Source organism: Dermacentor silvarum, chromosome 3, assembly GCF_013339745.2.
Source record: "Dermacentor silvarum isolate Dsil-2018 chromosome 3, BIME_Dsil_1.4, whole genome shotgun sequence".
NCBI lineage: Eukaryota > Metazoa > Arthropoda > Arachnida > Ixodida > Ixodidae > Dermacentor > Dermacentor silvarum.
In genome coordinates, this window is record NC_051156.1 from 222,957,248 (window position 1) to 222,972,963 (window position 15,716).

At 47.1% G+C, this 15,716-nt stretch overlaps 1 protein-coding gene across 1 annotated transcript; it reads right to left on the bottom strand.

Moving 5' to 3' along the window:
- Positions 1-61: 61 nt before the first annotated feature.
- Positions 62-14,898, bottom strand: LOC119446757 (acetylcholine receptor subunit alpha-like). Its single transcript, XM_037711293.2, has 7 exons — positions 14,605-14,898; positions 14,488-14,532; positions 12,353-12,462; positions 10,400-10,580; positions 9,258-9,639; positions 5,860-6,254; positions 62-3,827 (listed from the first exon to the last, which is right to left on the bottom strand). Exons 1-7 carry the CDS (start codon positions 14,776-14,778, stop codon positions 3,639-3,641), a joined length of 1,476 nt encoding a protein of 491 aa, XP_037567221.1. The 5' UTR covers positions 14,779-14,898; the 3' UTR covers positions 62-3,638.
- Between the last annotated feature and the right edge of the window lie 818 nt (positions 14,899-15,716).

Here is a 15,716-nt window from a genome sequence, read left to right on the forward strand (position 1 = left end):
GACGTTCAATGATCAAGTCTTTGCAGACCCTCCTAAAGGAAACGGAATATTGCTGTAGCCTGCGATGGGCTCTACTCAAAGCGCTGCAGAGTGAATTAACGCTTTTTCTTTGCTTATGCAGTTAGATCATATGTGACAGGTTTCATCTATTTGGGTGGCCTGATAGGTCGGCTTTATTGGACGGGTCGAATACAGCCAAAACGCCTCAACACCTAATGGGGAAAGTGTGTGTGCTTTCCGTCATTCAATATTGGCATACTGTACATTGTTGTCAGAACGAAGTACGTTTATTTTAAGAACGACCAACAAGACAAGTATACAACAGCAAAGCAAACAACAGCGTTGTCCCCAAGTATTCACGTAAATATGTACAAACAAGCTCAGCTTACAATCCTTCTGCAAACAACAGCTTTCGGGCAGAAAGTAATGAGACATAAATGCCTTCTTCCTGCGATCATCAGGCACCACGTTCACCACAGTACAGCGTAGAGATTCTCAGAAAAGAAATTGAAGTTTCAGAGGTTTCCAATGCTGGTTCTTCTATATTGGTACAGTGGAATAACAAAAAAAAAAAAAAAAGAAGAGAGAAAAGGAAAAAAAAACTTTAACCAGTTAACGGGATCACACCACCTCTTTGAGAATAAATGCCTAACCATAAACTCCGTTCCCCCTCAGCACCCTATGTGGTGTATACGCGGCAATAAGAAACGGTTCTGTACGTTGCGAGAGATGGCGCCGAGAATGCGTGGCGTGTAGAGTTACACATACAGTAACTCTAGTGGCGTGATCACCATCTGTTGATGATGAGATTAAAATACTCAAAGCAACACTTAACCTACGTAGATTCCGTAGTCTCATTTTTTTACAGCGAAGCTGTTAAGGGCTCACCCTTCCATGGTCGCGTCCGGCAATAGAAAAAAAAAAACTGTCATTGGCCGTATGCTGTATGGCGAGCATAGCCGACTTCCCAGTGGAAGGGGAGCGGTAGGCGAGGAGGGCATCGAGGCACCATAGACTGCGTGTGCGTGCCCGCTCTCCCACTGCGGCGCATGCGCCGGACGGAACGGCGTTCCGCCACGTAGCCAGCGTTTTGACAGCGGTTGTGCGCGGTCACACAAACAACGCGCACAAGTGTTGTCGACGGCGGAGGCGTTTTGCCCGCGTTCGCACCGAACGCGCGCGGCGTTGGTGACGTGTTTATGAAGAACGTGCCAACCTTTGCCGTACACCCTATGGCGGTGTACCGTAGCGACCATAAGGCCATGGTCCCTGTGACCACTAAATAAATGATAACCACCGGATCATATATATTTCTCATTCTTTAATAGTTCAAATAACCAATTACACCACCACATCTTAATAGTCATAATTGGAAATACATAATTCCCACCATAGTACAGCTTCGCTGGTCTGCCATTTCCACCCCAGTGGAAGGGCTTACAGTTTTTTAGGGCCGAAGCACCTTAGGGCCGAGCCTTGTCCTCCCCTCGTCGTCGCCCGTCGTCCGTAGCTCTGATTTGCATGGAGTCCGCTAGGGGCGCTGCGGTGCACAAGGGCGTTCGTTCCCGACGCGCGCTCTCTTTCTCTCTTCAGCCATGGATGATAACGGTCGCTTCTGATACCGGCGCGCCCGCTATGGATGAAAAAGCGAGAGTGGCGGCTCAACTGCAAGCGGAGTCGAGGGCTCGGCAAGCTGCTGCAGCACGGCGACGCAGACAACAAGCGGACCCGGAGTCTAGGGCGCGCGAAGCTGCAGCAAAACGGCAACGCCGGCAAGCGGACCAGGAGCTGAGGGCTCGCGAAGCTGCAGCAGCACGGCAACGCCGGCATGTGGACCCGGAGCTGAGGGCTCGTAAAGCTGCAGCAGTATGACAACGCCGGCAAGCGGACCCGGAGTTGAGGGCGCTCGAAGCTCGCGCTTGAATCGAGCATCGGCGCCAACAACCGCAGGTAGAGAACGCGTCCAGTGTTTTGCCGCCGCTTCCCGCGCTCTCGCCGCCTCTGGGTCCGCTTGCCGGCGTCGGGGGATTCACCGTTAACCGAATGATCCCCGGTGCTTCGCCCACTCATCCTCATTCACTTCCTGGATATGCGGTGAATTTTCTCCCTTCTTTTCGTTCTTTTTTTTAAGGGGGGGGGGGGGGGGGGGGGCTTTTGGAAACAAGTTTGCCCGGCTGGGTTATACCATGGTACGCGACCGTTCTCGCATATCGCCCCCATCGAAATGCGGCTTCCATGGAGGCGATCTGAACGCTCAACTTGACCCTACACAGCAAAACGCCATAGCCCCATAGCATCACGGTGGGCTATTAAGAGCCACTGCACAAACCTCGTGCCTTCTCCTCTTGTTCGGAGTCGCAGGGTTCCTCACCCACAGCTGGTTTGCACCACCGAAAGAAATATCACTAAAACGTATTGAGCTCGCCTAGTAAATCAGCTTGCAACAGTGCATGCTTGTTGTATTGTCGTCAACCATACATTGCAATACGTTAGTTACCGTCCTGACATGGTCGCCGCGTCGTAGCGCGTCATGCCTAACGCCGATTGTTTTTTTTTTTTTTTTTATCTGCGCCAACAGTGCGAAGAACCACATTCTTCCTTTCCCAGTCTTTTCTTGGTTAGTGAAATTGTCTTTCAAGAGGACTATATATATGTATGGTCTGTACCAATAGCGCTACGCGATTACTATACTAGATCGTATTTATTACACTATGCGTATATAAAAGGCATGGATTGATGTTCCTGCTCCAGAGAGAACGAAGCGTTCGCACAAAATCTTGCATCATCATCGTTCTTTCGTGAGGCAGGAACGTACAAGGAACGAACCCATCACTGCTGTAGCACAGGCATGGCTTCAAGAAATTGCTCGCTGAAGTGCAAATCCATCCAAGTGAAGCGTAAATAGATACGCTCGTTATCCGAGCCGACTTTTTAAGCGAAGCTTTACAGGCTCACAAGTTTAGGCGGCGGTGGTGGTGGTGGTGTCACGCTGAAAAGTGGGCCGACCCTGGTGATAGTGCAGAAAGGGTACGAGCTCAATGGCACATACCCCTGTAGGCTAGGGGACCTGTAACGCGCCCTTGAACTACCATTGTCACACGTGGGGCCCAAAGAGACAAAATCACCAGCCCTTCTCCTGTCGAGAAAATGGGGGTAAGCGAAGCTTGTCGTCCGATTCTAGCGTGAGGGCTTTGAAGCCCAGGCGAAACGTCAGCGAAGAGCCAAGGACCCCGAGTTCCAGGAGCGCGATGTTGATGCCAAACGTCAATGAAGAGCCGTCGACCCTGTGTTTAGGACAAACGAAGCGGATCGCCTGCGACAGTGTCGTCTTGCCACAAGCTTCGCTTACCCCCACTGTCTTGACAGGGGAAGGGCTGTGAATTTTTAAATTGTTCACTCAGCTGAGTTTTCTCAAGCCACGTTCAATAGAAAGGTATTTCAATGTACTTTCGCGAGGCCAGCCATTTACAGGAGCGTGGGAATGCAGTAAGCGGAAATGCACAAAACATTGCGCTTCCATTAAGTCATCTAAACCGTACATCTATACCGGTGTACAACTTCACTGCTTCAGGACAAGGAGCACCGCTTGGGGGTCAGAGTTGCCACCAGAGTTCAGCCCGCGTCTCGTACGTCATGGATCAGGGCGAGTGCAGAGTGGCGTACTCGCGGCCGATGTGAGACATCTGGACGTCGATGGGCAGCCGAGTGTCGTAGAGTGAAGGGGCCTGCAGGATGATGCCGCACGTGCCCACCAGGCTAGCGAGCGTGAATATCCACAGGAACAGTCTGTCCAATACCATCGCCACGTATTTCCAGTCCTCGCAGTCCTGCAGCATCGACGAGTATGAACCGTTACTGATATCACTTTACAAGAAAAATCCACGTTAATGAGACTTTTTGCGAATTGTCAAACGTATTGAATGCACGTGATCTTCAAGGACAAAAAGTAGAAATCACAACAATAATCAGTCATTTACCTTGCTCATTATAATTAATTTAGCACGGTCTGTCCGAGATTTGCTTTGTAATGTCCAAGGGTCTATGTTAAATGTACATTTTGTCAGTTTTAGACAGAAAACCAGCGACTGTGTAAGCTCGAGACAGTGATGTTTGGCTGCAGTGATCTGACATAACCAGTCAGGCACAGTTGTTGTATAACGTTGGATTCCACAGTCCAGCGTTATGTTGGGAAAAAGGGCGCAAGAAATATTATATATGGCCCATGATTGTTGATCTCTTTGGCTGCGAAGCTTGCTCTCTCTGAATTTTTTGCAAACTGGAATCGCCTGAATATGATTCTTGCTAACTTGCAAAATAGGAAGAGGAGAAATTTTATGTGTCGAAAGGCAGGGTAGTCGGCCTGCAGCTCTGCGTAGTGGAAGGCGAAGTGGGGATGGAGGATGTTGATGACAAGAATAGGGATCAGATGAATGGTGGTCAACACAGCAGCATATTCGAATAGCAATATTTAGTTCAGTTCATTGTCGTGCAGAAATTACACCATGGACCCTACTGTCAGGCTAACGCATTTCAGGTGAGACCAAAGACCCGGAGTAAAGTATTCCGAGAGTGGTCAAAATAAATATTTGCAGTAACAGCCCAGCATTTTCAATGTGACGCACAGGGGTCAACACGGTATGCGGTTTTTTCTGGCAGGATCGATTGCCATCTGTGACCATCGCGATGACGCAGTTACCACGCACTCGTGACGGCAACCAAGAAGAGCATTGCTGAAAGTTAACTTGCCGTTCAACGCTGTGGCACCGTAAAACCGCACATGCATGCCTCGGACAGGTATAGGCACAGATAAAAATAGACAGACCAAAGAAGCAAGACGACAGACGAGCGCTCGTTAGCGCTCCTCTGTCATCTTGATGATTCTGTGTTTATCTGCGCCACAATTTGTCAATATGTTGAACCAACACTCCAAACAGCCACAGTTCTGAAGTCCACTTGACGGTTCATTTGCAGACGCTTTTATCACATTCTCCCACAAGGTTCGGCGGTGGTGGTGGTGGTGTCACGCTGAAAAGTAGGCCGATCCTGGCGATAGTGCAGAAAGGGTCCAAGCTCATTGGCACATATACCAGGGACAAAAAGAAAGAGAGAGAGAAAGAAAGAAAGATAGAGAGAAATAAATAAAGAGACAAAGAAAGAAAATCACCACGAAGGTCAGAGAAACAGAGAAGGAAAGAGAGAAAGATAGAGAAAGAGAGAGGGAGTGAGAGAAATAAAGAGAGAAAGAGAAAGAAAGATAGAGAGCGAGAAAGTGAGAGAAAGGAAGAAAGGTAGATAGAAAGAGAGAGAGAAATAAAGAGAGATAGCAAGAGTTAGAGAAAGGGAGAGAGAGAAAAGGAGAGAGAAAGAGAAAACCACCACGAAGGTCAGAAACACACACGACAAGCTTCGCTTACAACCCTTTTGTCGACAGGGGAAGGGCTAGGGATTTTTTTTTCTCGATCCCAGCATATTAAAAATATTTGCTGTTGCACCTCGCTGAGAGATGGCAAGCCGCCCTCCTCAGCGAGGCACCCGAAGACCAGAAGTGGGCCGTCCAGAGGGCCAGGGCCATTGCCGAGGATCTCTGAAGATTTTCCTCGGGCAATGGCACCCTGGCAGCCTAGTGCCGGGCACCAAGAGCAATAGCCGTTGGACAAATAAACTTTATTCCTATCCTGTTGCATTGTGCTTACGTAGTACCCGATAGTTCAGTTCCTGCGATGTTCTGGGCTCCAGGGTGGACGTCACCGTGATGGTCATACGGACGACTCATTTATATAGAGAAAAACGCCGCCACAAGAAGGGTTCCCTCTGAGCTAATTCGTCGAAACGCGACAAGATGACAGACTTAGTACGTACACTCTCGTCGTCGTCCTCCTTACGTATGTGGTCTGCGATGAAGAGCACGCTATCGATGGCCCGGCGCACTTCCGGCGTACATGAGCCGGCCTCCGGGGACTCGGACTGCTGGTGGTCTGTGGCGGCAGCCGAAGGAGGCACCACCGGCGGTGGTGCCACCGGTTCTGTAGGCCGCCGTAGTAGTAGTAGTTGCAACGGGTCGACCGGCGGCTGCTGGCGGTCGGCCGCGTCGGGCCTCCGCAGTAGCAGCAGTCGCGGCATGAGGTGCACGAACACGCGCCGGACCCAGGGCGCCATGCGGTGCGTCGATGGGGACCGGAAGTGCACGTTGAGCACTCCGACGGTCACCGAGATGGACAGCGTGACGAGAATCATGGTGAAGAGCAGGTATTTGCCTAATAAAATGAAAAGCAAATATCACTCAACAATTCCAGGCTTATTGGCAACACGTACAACGCTGACGGCCACCCTAGTAAAATGCTGTCAAAATATAGCTTGACGACGCGCACGCACGTTTTGTGATTGTGTGTGCATGCGTGCAAGGTACGTGCGCCCGTACGTGTGCTCACAATCACGCTCACTTGTGCATCATCGCGCGCGCCCCGCAGTGTAATCGTCCGAGACGCTTTGCATGCATTTATTTTCATTTTCATTTCATTTTATTTTGGCCCATTTACAAGCAAATGGAGAGGGCCAAGGTAAAAGCTGCTTATTGGCAGCTTGACAGGTCCCTGGCCCCCTTCACATATTGGCAGACTTAGTGGCAAAGAACACTTTCAGAAATGAAAAATAAATAACAGTGGGTTACATCGATTAAAGGGAATAATCACATTTCTTTCACTGTGAGTACACGTGGTTTCACTGTACTATGGTTATTTAAATCAAAGTTTTCGCAAGACAGATGAGCTCCGATGGTGTCAAGGCATGGATGTCAATGCCGGCTTCTAGATAAGAATTTAGTAGCCATGGCAAGGTGTTTGCGACCAGTTGATGGCCGTAATTTGTTCTCGAAAAAGGTATGACCCATTTTTCATGGCTGCGTGTGTCATATGTAGGTGTATTCTCTTTTAAGTTTGCTATATTTGTCATTAAGTTACTTCTATATTTTACCTGAAAGTAGTAGGTGCGTAGGAGAGTTTGTTTGTAAAGATGATGACTTTTTGTTATGTTGTACTTGGTGAAAAGACCTTCTGTGTGCGAGTTATACGGCACTTTTGCAATGGCGCGTATTATTATTTTTTTATGCATCAGTAGTATTTTATTGTAGTATTTGAAGCTGATGTTGTGCCCCATACAAGATGGCAATAATTTACATGCGAAGAAAACAGTGCATTATAAATGATCAATTTGGCTGACGTTGGTAAAAGGTGCAGATTTCGATGTAGTATACCTGTTATGCGGCTCAGTTTCTGGAGTATAAAATCCACGTGAGCGTCCCATTGCAAAGTGTCGGTAAAGTATACGCCAAGTACTTTTACCGCGTCAACAACCTCTATATTCTCAGAGTTGTAAAATATCTTGTATGTCAATGGAATACGCGCACCTCTTGTTTTAAAGATGACTGCTTGTGTTTTATTGGAGTTTACTTTTAAAAAGTTGTCCTGGCTCCATTCTGAGAGATGGGTTAAGAGATTGTTCGCTGCGCCAATGAGGCCTGTATAAGAGTTGTTTGATAAAAAAACGCTTGTATCATCTGCGTAGTTTATGAATTTTGCCTCTCAGTGGATAAGAACTATGTCGTTTATGTAGATATTAAATAGAAATGGAATAAGGATACTTCCCTGAGGGACACCTGTTTGTATTTGTCGTGTAGATGATATGCTAGTGTTTATAGACACATATTGCTGCTGATTTCTAAGGTAGGATGTCAGTAACTGAAGAGGAAGGCCCCTGATGCCATATCTTTCAAGCTTAAGTATTAGGAGGTCATGATTTATGCAGTCGAACGCTTTTGTGAAGTCTATGAATAGACCAATTACAAGTAACTTATTTTCGAGGTATTGCAGTATATATTCTTTCTGTGCTACAAGTGCTAGTTCTGTTGATTTACGTTGTTGGAAACCATATTGAGCGTCTGTGATTAGTTTATGTTTCTTGCTGAAAGATGTTAATTGGTTAAGAATAATTTTTTCCAGACCTTTAGAAAACTGCGGGAGAATAGATATCGGGCGGTAATTTTTTATATCGAGCTTGTCAACTTTCTTATATAACACAATTACTTTTGCGATTTTTATTTTTTCAGGAAAAGTACCTGATGTTATGCATAAGTTATAGATATGAGCTAACACAAGTGCAATGTCAGAAATGACATGTTTGATAGGTCTTATTTGGAAGCCATCAGCATCGCAACTACATGAATTTTTCAGTTTGAGAAAAACTGAACAAACCTCGGGAGGGGTTGTCACTTGAAAAAAAAATTGTGCCCATAGTTGCAGTGAACTGAAATGTATAAGGTGGGCTTTGTGATGAATAGGAATCAGTGACTGTAAAGTAATCATTAAATGCATTAACTAAATGATCTCTGGTTAAAAGGCATCCGTTTACAGAAACTTTCTTCATAGGTTCATTGTTTTTTTTTTCTTCCCATTAGCTCATTTTACTTGTTCCATATCTTCTCTGTATGTCCCTCGCATGAAGAAAATGTACGTAAATAATAGCGATTTCTTGTATTTCTTAGCTCTTTATTTAACTTATTTCTAAAAATTTTGAAGCATTTTAGATCCTCGCCGTTCCGAGATTTTATAAACCTGGCATAAAGCTTATCTCTTTTATTTATTTTTTTAGAAGCTCTTTGGTGATCCAAGGTTTCCGATAAGCTTTGTGGTTTCTTTTCTTGTTTATGAAATGTTGCGCATAAACAGCTGAGAATTTATTTAAGAAAATATTGTATGCCGGCTCAGCCTCGTTTTGTTGAAAAACCTCCTTCCAAGATACTTGTCTCAAGGCATACTGAAAGGCAGTTAATGTGTGCTCGTTTATTGTCTCAAATGTTTTTTCAGTGTAATTTTTTTCGGTTTCGTTTGTTCTTGTGTGGATAAACATGACTATTGGCATGTGGTCACTAAGAGGACAGTTTAAGACTCCACTAGCTACTAAGAATGGATCACAGTTCGTTATAAAAAGATCAAGAGTAGTTTTCATAGTTTCTGTTTTTCTCGTGAAGGTTTCAACTGCATTTATACATCCACTTGACACAAAAATCCTTTGAAATGTCGTTTTCCTAGCACCATCGGAACTCATTTAGCATGCAGCAGGTGCATCATGCGTTTATGTTATGTTTAGGCTAAAAAGCATCTACGGTGCGGATTCTTTTTTTATCCTGATATGTTCGCTGTCACTCTCTCTGCTCTATTGCCGACCCTGGTTATGAAGTCGGCCAATCAACGTAGATTACTTGCCTAGAAGCGGCACAGCCAGTGAAGTGGGCGGGATGATCTCGGCGAGCAGCAGGAAGAACACAGTGAGTGAGACGAGAATGGAAATGCAGAGCGTCACCTTCTCGCCAGAATCCGAGGGAAGGTAGAAGACGAGCACGGTCAGGAACGAGATTCCCACGCAGGGGATGATGAGGTTGACCGTGTAGAAGAGCGTCTTTCGGCGCATGGTGATGTTGAAGGTGATGTCCGGGAAGGGCTCCTCGCAGCAGTCATAGAACTCGTTGTTGTATTTGGCAGGCACGCGCAGGATATCCCACTCGACGGATTTGTAGAATTCGCTCATGTCGATGCCCGTCTCCACCACGGCCACGCCGGGACGCTGCTTAACATGCTGGAGGTCCACCTGCGCCAAGATACGTCACTCAGAGTCGTGACATGAAATTCTGAAGGTAATGCGAGGGGCAGAGACGTCGAATGAAAAAAAAAACACATCAAAAGTGATAAAGAAATTGGTGGGGGCGAGAGGTTTCTGTGGTTCTCCACCTAACATAACGACAGTCTGCGATAGCACATTCTGGCCGGACATTTCAGCAGTGACTATGGGCAAGTGAGCTTACAAGCAACTCGTGTCGACATGACGGCAGAAAGAAGCCTTCAAAATACATAGTGAAGGACTGAGTACATTTCTGTGGCACCATGAACACACGCAAATAGGAGACCAGTCTATGCGCTGCGTCTTGTGCCCAAAACTGCCGTGCACAACAGTAACGCCAACAGTAAAGTCTGTTACTGCTGAACACAACCATCACAGGGATAGAAGAGGGCGGTTGTATGCACAGTTGTTACGTCGATTAGGTTTGCGAGCAAGTCTGCCAGCGGCATTTCTCAAGATTATTGTTTCGTTCAAGCAAGAGACGCAAAAGACCACGTATGTGTGGCGTGTATAAGGCGAGAAAGAATTATTTCATGATTGATTACTTTTTTTCATATATTATGTCTTACTGTACATTAGGTATACTGCACATTCACTGCAAACGTACGGGCAGAATATAAGAACAGAATTCCCAGAATGTTTTTAACTTCCCCATATGACCCCGGTTTTGCCTGTGGCCGCAGTGGAATGATATTCACATCGCGAACAACCCTCTTCATGATTGACGCACCTCAAGGCCATCGTAGGTCCAGGAGCCAAACTTCATGAGGCAGTTCTGCTCGTCAAAGGGGAAATACTCGACGTCGATCTCGCAGGTGCTCTTGTAGAGAGCAGGCGGCTTCCAAACCACCTTGCCTGTCGAGTACACGGTCGCTTTGTTCATCAGGATCACCTCGTAGTTACCGTCCGCACTGTGCCCCACGTGGAACATAAAGAAAAAAGTAAGGAAAAAGCAGTACAATAAGACCGTTAAAATTGTCACACGTGCGTCGGTTTACTTTTTGTCGGTGTTCGCTTTCCCCGTGTTATCAACATTTCACGTTATTGCTGTATTGCAAGACGCGATTGCCGGTATCTGTACTTTCATCAAAACTCGCCAAATCGATCAGAGCGTAGCACCGCCAGGAGTGCTGTGGTACAAGCACACTGCATTATAATATGAAAAAGAACACCCAGCGTATTTTTGTTCAAACAACGACTCCTATAAACTTGTAAGTCCGAACCTCAATATCTGCTGTTTTCTTTACAATATTCGTATTGGAAATTACCCGGGATGAAACTTTCTGCTTTTCAGCGCACTGCCCTGGAATGTACAGTGGTGCCTGTATAGGCGGACAAACTCAAGCCGTACCATTCTATACGACGACAGCCGACTGTGTTGGGAGCTTCATTGTTGTAAGCTTCCGTTCCAAGCTCAGTTTCCTACAAAAAATTACTAGAGGAAACTGACCCTAGTGACTACAGGAGCTGCAACTGTGACGTTTTATAGGAATGATGGGCAGTACGTGGATTTGCCTAAACGTCGTCCTTCTGGCTTCAAACGGCTTTGTGGCTTTTGCGAATTGATCATCCTCAGCAACATATTCGTTATAAAGCCAACAATTCACAGTTATTACTCATGTGCGCAGAAACCACTTTCTTTACTGTGTTCTGAAAGGTATTTCTTGTATATTTACAAAGATTAATATCAAAGTTTTCCGAACAGGGAGTTTCCATCCTTTATTTTCTTCGCAACCAGGCTGCCTGCCTTCGCCCGGACAGCTCCCAGGTGGAGTTTTATACGCAGATGTAGCAGTCATGCGACGTATAAGCCACGAACGAATGACCAAAGAAGAAGCGATAACTGGGCAAATTGGTAAGTACGCACGTTGAAATTGGCAGTGCCTTAAAGATGCGTGCTAGGACGAGATACACAACCGGTGATGTCAATTTCAACATGTACGGCGTTTCTTTCCAAAGCAATCTAAAGTAAGTGCCGGATTCACAAAGAATTTTCCTGTAAGACTCGTTGTCACTATAGTGGGCGCCTTCATGTCACCACCTTTTCTATTACGTTAAACGATGCTCGTTGTGTTTGTGCATGCCGACATCTTTGAGAATGGTGGCACAGAATTGGTAATAGGTAGACTAGCCCCGATTATTGTCATAGTCTGCGCGTCCAACGAAGCTGCTAAATGTAATCGATACAAGACACGGATCGTATATGTAGTTGCCGCTCTGTGTATGCTTTGACAAAGCCATATTACAGAAATACACAAGAACTTGGTATTGGAGTCATGCGTATCCTCGAGCGGCTGTCCTGCTGTTCAGTAGACAAGAGTGCGTTCACCAAGTACACGACTTCGCACCATATTATCGCCCACTTTCTGAAATTTCGCTGTTAGCTAAGTGATCAGTCCTTGGAAAAAGCAGATCCTTCAAATTCGTCACTAACTTTATACGCGCATGTACAGAACAAGTTAGCCCAACAACACTCAACGCAGGGCAGCAGTGTGTCGTGTTCAGCACACTCAAACATTGTGCGGCTTAGTATGAAAATAAGACAACTAACCAGGTTTTTGTATGACTTCTATGGTTCGTGCGGATAATACGGTTTTTAAGACCACAATAATCATATAAACTACGGACTTGATCAAATAAAGATGAGTAGAGTGTCTGTAGTCCACCGTGATTTGTTGCTCACTTGTTGAAAAGCACGATGTCTGGAAGCCAGAGACTCTCTGCCGGAACGTGAATCATGTCCACACCACCGTAATCCTCCGGGTTCCAGCGAAGCTTGTCATCTTCCCATTCCTGCGGCAATGAATTAAGATAGAGCTGCTTGATTGCTTTATTTTTCTTCCCTTCAGAGACTACCATCGCAGGCGGGCAATAAGCATGCATAGCGCTACACTTCAAATGTGATATAATGTCATACCTCTCCAACCTTATGACGTGCTAGCTGAAGCCCAAAACGGCAAGTGAACAAGATGAACTTGTGTTGGCTGGCTAAGCAATCAGACTCTCATATGCACTGAAAAGAGCGTTACTGAGTCTCCCTCGAAAATGAATCCCGCTTCTGCATATTTCGAGCAGAGCCTTAGCGCTCAAGTTGTTCATCCGACAAACCGCTGCCTGTCAATAAGACAAAGTTCTCCGGCATGAACGATGCCTGTACATTTACGCTGCAGGCGCACGCTTTGTCTGTTTTCCTGGCATAACAACTTTGCGTCCTTCAAAATTTGAGAATGGTAGAGATTCGACCTTGGTACAACATATTGCAAAAACGTGCGCAAATAAAACACGCACTGAGGCAGGACATGTGTCGTGTCCTTGCTCAGTCCGTGTTTTCCTTGCAAGTGTGCCCCACGAGGGCCCTTCTGAACTACTGCAGTTGACATTACGTCGTATGAGACAACGCAGTAAAAAGCACTCGTCGGGTACACCCATGGATATACCAACCTCTTCGTGTCCTGTTATGTTGTATGAAGGCGAGTCCTCAGATTTCTAGCCAGAGACATTGCAGATGTCTGCACAGGGCTGAACGCTCGGTAGATCAGACAGACCTGCGTCTTCTCTTGCACCTCCTACATCCTTTGTCTTGGAAAGACAGTTTGCATTCGCGGGTGCCCATGCCACAGACACCAATCATCGATTGCGCGCGCCGCGATCTGATATGATCATGAACCGAATGCTTTAAAACTTTTCACGAGAGAACAAAAAAAAAGTCTTCTGCAACAGTCTGTGGGAAGCGGGCAACGTACGTCTGCTTGAAGTTAAAGCAGACTGAGGTATAGTTGCTGTTGCTGTGTAACATGATGGTTTGAGAATTGCAAGGCTTTCCCAATGAGCGTGACTGGTTTCCGCCATTGGCTCGGTGGCTCAAGCACTGCAAGGTTGTAGTGGCCAAATAAGCCACGCATACCTCTAGAATGTCTCTGGGTTCTAGTCGTCGATCTTGACTTCCGAGGTGCCTGAGCGCGTTTTTGATCTGTCTTTCGTTGACTGACAGAAGTAGAAGTCGCAGGTATTTTTTTTTTTTTTTGTGCATGCATTCCTTAGCGACCGGTCCCTCCAGGTGAAGTAAAGGCCAGCGTCAAGAGACAAAACAGCTGTTTCCCGAGGTGCAACTCGAGATAACATGATGTCCTCGGCTTATTACGTATGTAGAATTTCGCTGGGGGGTGCCCTTTCTTTATTATCTTTTTTGCCGAGTTTGAAGAATGTGCGTTAAAATTTGTGTTACGCTCATCTAGTTTCCTATTTTCGAAAATAATTCAATATAATAAATGTTTAAAATCCATTCCTGGATTGAGCACGTGTCCAAACAAATGAATGAGACCGACCGTTCTGGTTGCCGCCGCAATGCTGCGTAGTAGTACCAACGTCACACTCACTTTCGATGTCGCCATTAGCTGCTACACTCCGAGCCACTATTTCTTACATTGTTTCCTTCGTGTGCAACCGCAGATGTCGCTGAAGCCTGCAGAGGCAGTGGGTGTGCTGTCATCGCCATCTTAATGGCAACGTAACCACGTTAGTGTGGCCGTGTGGCCCTCTAGTGGAAGTTTGCTGAAGCCTGTCAGATGGAGCGAAAACTCAGGAAATCTGCTCGGCAGTGTGCATCCTGCGTCTCAAACGAGTTCGTAAACTCAAGGTGCACCAAAACAGTCATGTGGCTTGCGTCTCTCAGTCGGGCTGTACTGTGCCACGTGTTTCTACGCAGCCACCGCTCAGGCTCAATCAAAACCAGTGTTTGCTGTTTCCGTGTTCGCTAGAAGCGGGGTTAATAGTGCACCATTTGGCTTTAACAACAATGGTAAAAAGTAAGCAGCTCACCTGTTCAAGCCAGATGTTAGTAGTCATGACCTGGTGCTTGAGGTTCTGCACAAAAGTAAGCGTGGTAACGTGAGGACCATACCTGGCCAGGGAGGGTGGCCTGCGTGGGACACTTACGATGTCGATGAGCTGTGACAGCTTTAGACCGACCACGATGGTCACCTTATGTGAATGATTGCCGACAGGACGGATGAGTCGGTTGTAGTCTGACAGCAGGTCATCGTGTAGCCGCTTGGCGTCGCGCGACGCGCACGCAGCAGCCGCCAAAAGCACCAGCCAGAGTAACATCATCGACGACCACGTTCACGCCGGTTCCTTCTGAGCTCCACTGCGTCAACGCCTTGCTCCGTAAGGAGCGCCCTGCCTTCCATCGATCGGCTCTGCCGCTGCCGCGGATGCTGCGCCGGCCGGCGCACGTACTCCTGTAGCGCGCATGGAACGTATACGCAATGTCAGTGGCCCTTCTTGAGGATTTTTATCGCCAGCAAAGTCGCATCAATGCCACCTGCCGGGTAACTGTTTCCAAGCCTTTGCTGTTCGCTCAAGTCTAGGTGCTCGTCAAAGCGGGCAGGGGGCATCCCGGACCGTTACTTCCCGCCGGCACCGCCATCTGTGGATACCACTCTGTCTAGGCTGGCGGCATGCTTCCTCACTGGGCCTGTTTTCACAGCCATGGCCGACGGGGCATCGATCCTGCTGCAGCCGGCGCAGATACCGTCTCGGGCCCGAGAGCCCGATCGCAGGAAACGCTCTCAGTGCTCCCTGACACCTCTCAGCGCAGCAGGCGCCTTCGATTGCCTGCCGTATAGTGGCTGCATTTCGCTGGAGCAGGAATGCGGAAACGCCGCCGGCGTTAATGGGCATAAAGATGCTCCGATTCGGGCAAATTAATCAGCTGCCCTTCGACGACTGCTTGGGGAAGGGGACCTTTTGCGCTGCTTCGTGATTACTGGCGGCATGTGGTCGCTATTGCGGCGCTATACGGCGCTCAGCAATGCTTTACGCATGGGCACTTACCGCGGTAGCGTTAGTTTTTTAAATATTTCTCATGGTAACATACGTGAGAAGGAAAGTTATCGCTCAAATCAGTACAAGTGAGCGCTAATCATAGAGCGTACAACTGATGCCCTAAACTCGTTGTCCGACTGGAGCTCCCAAATGCAATTTACTGTACCGGGTGCATCGGAGTAGTAAGAAATTCGGGATGTCTTTATAAAGGAGAAAAATTG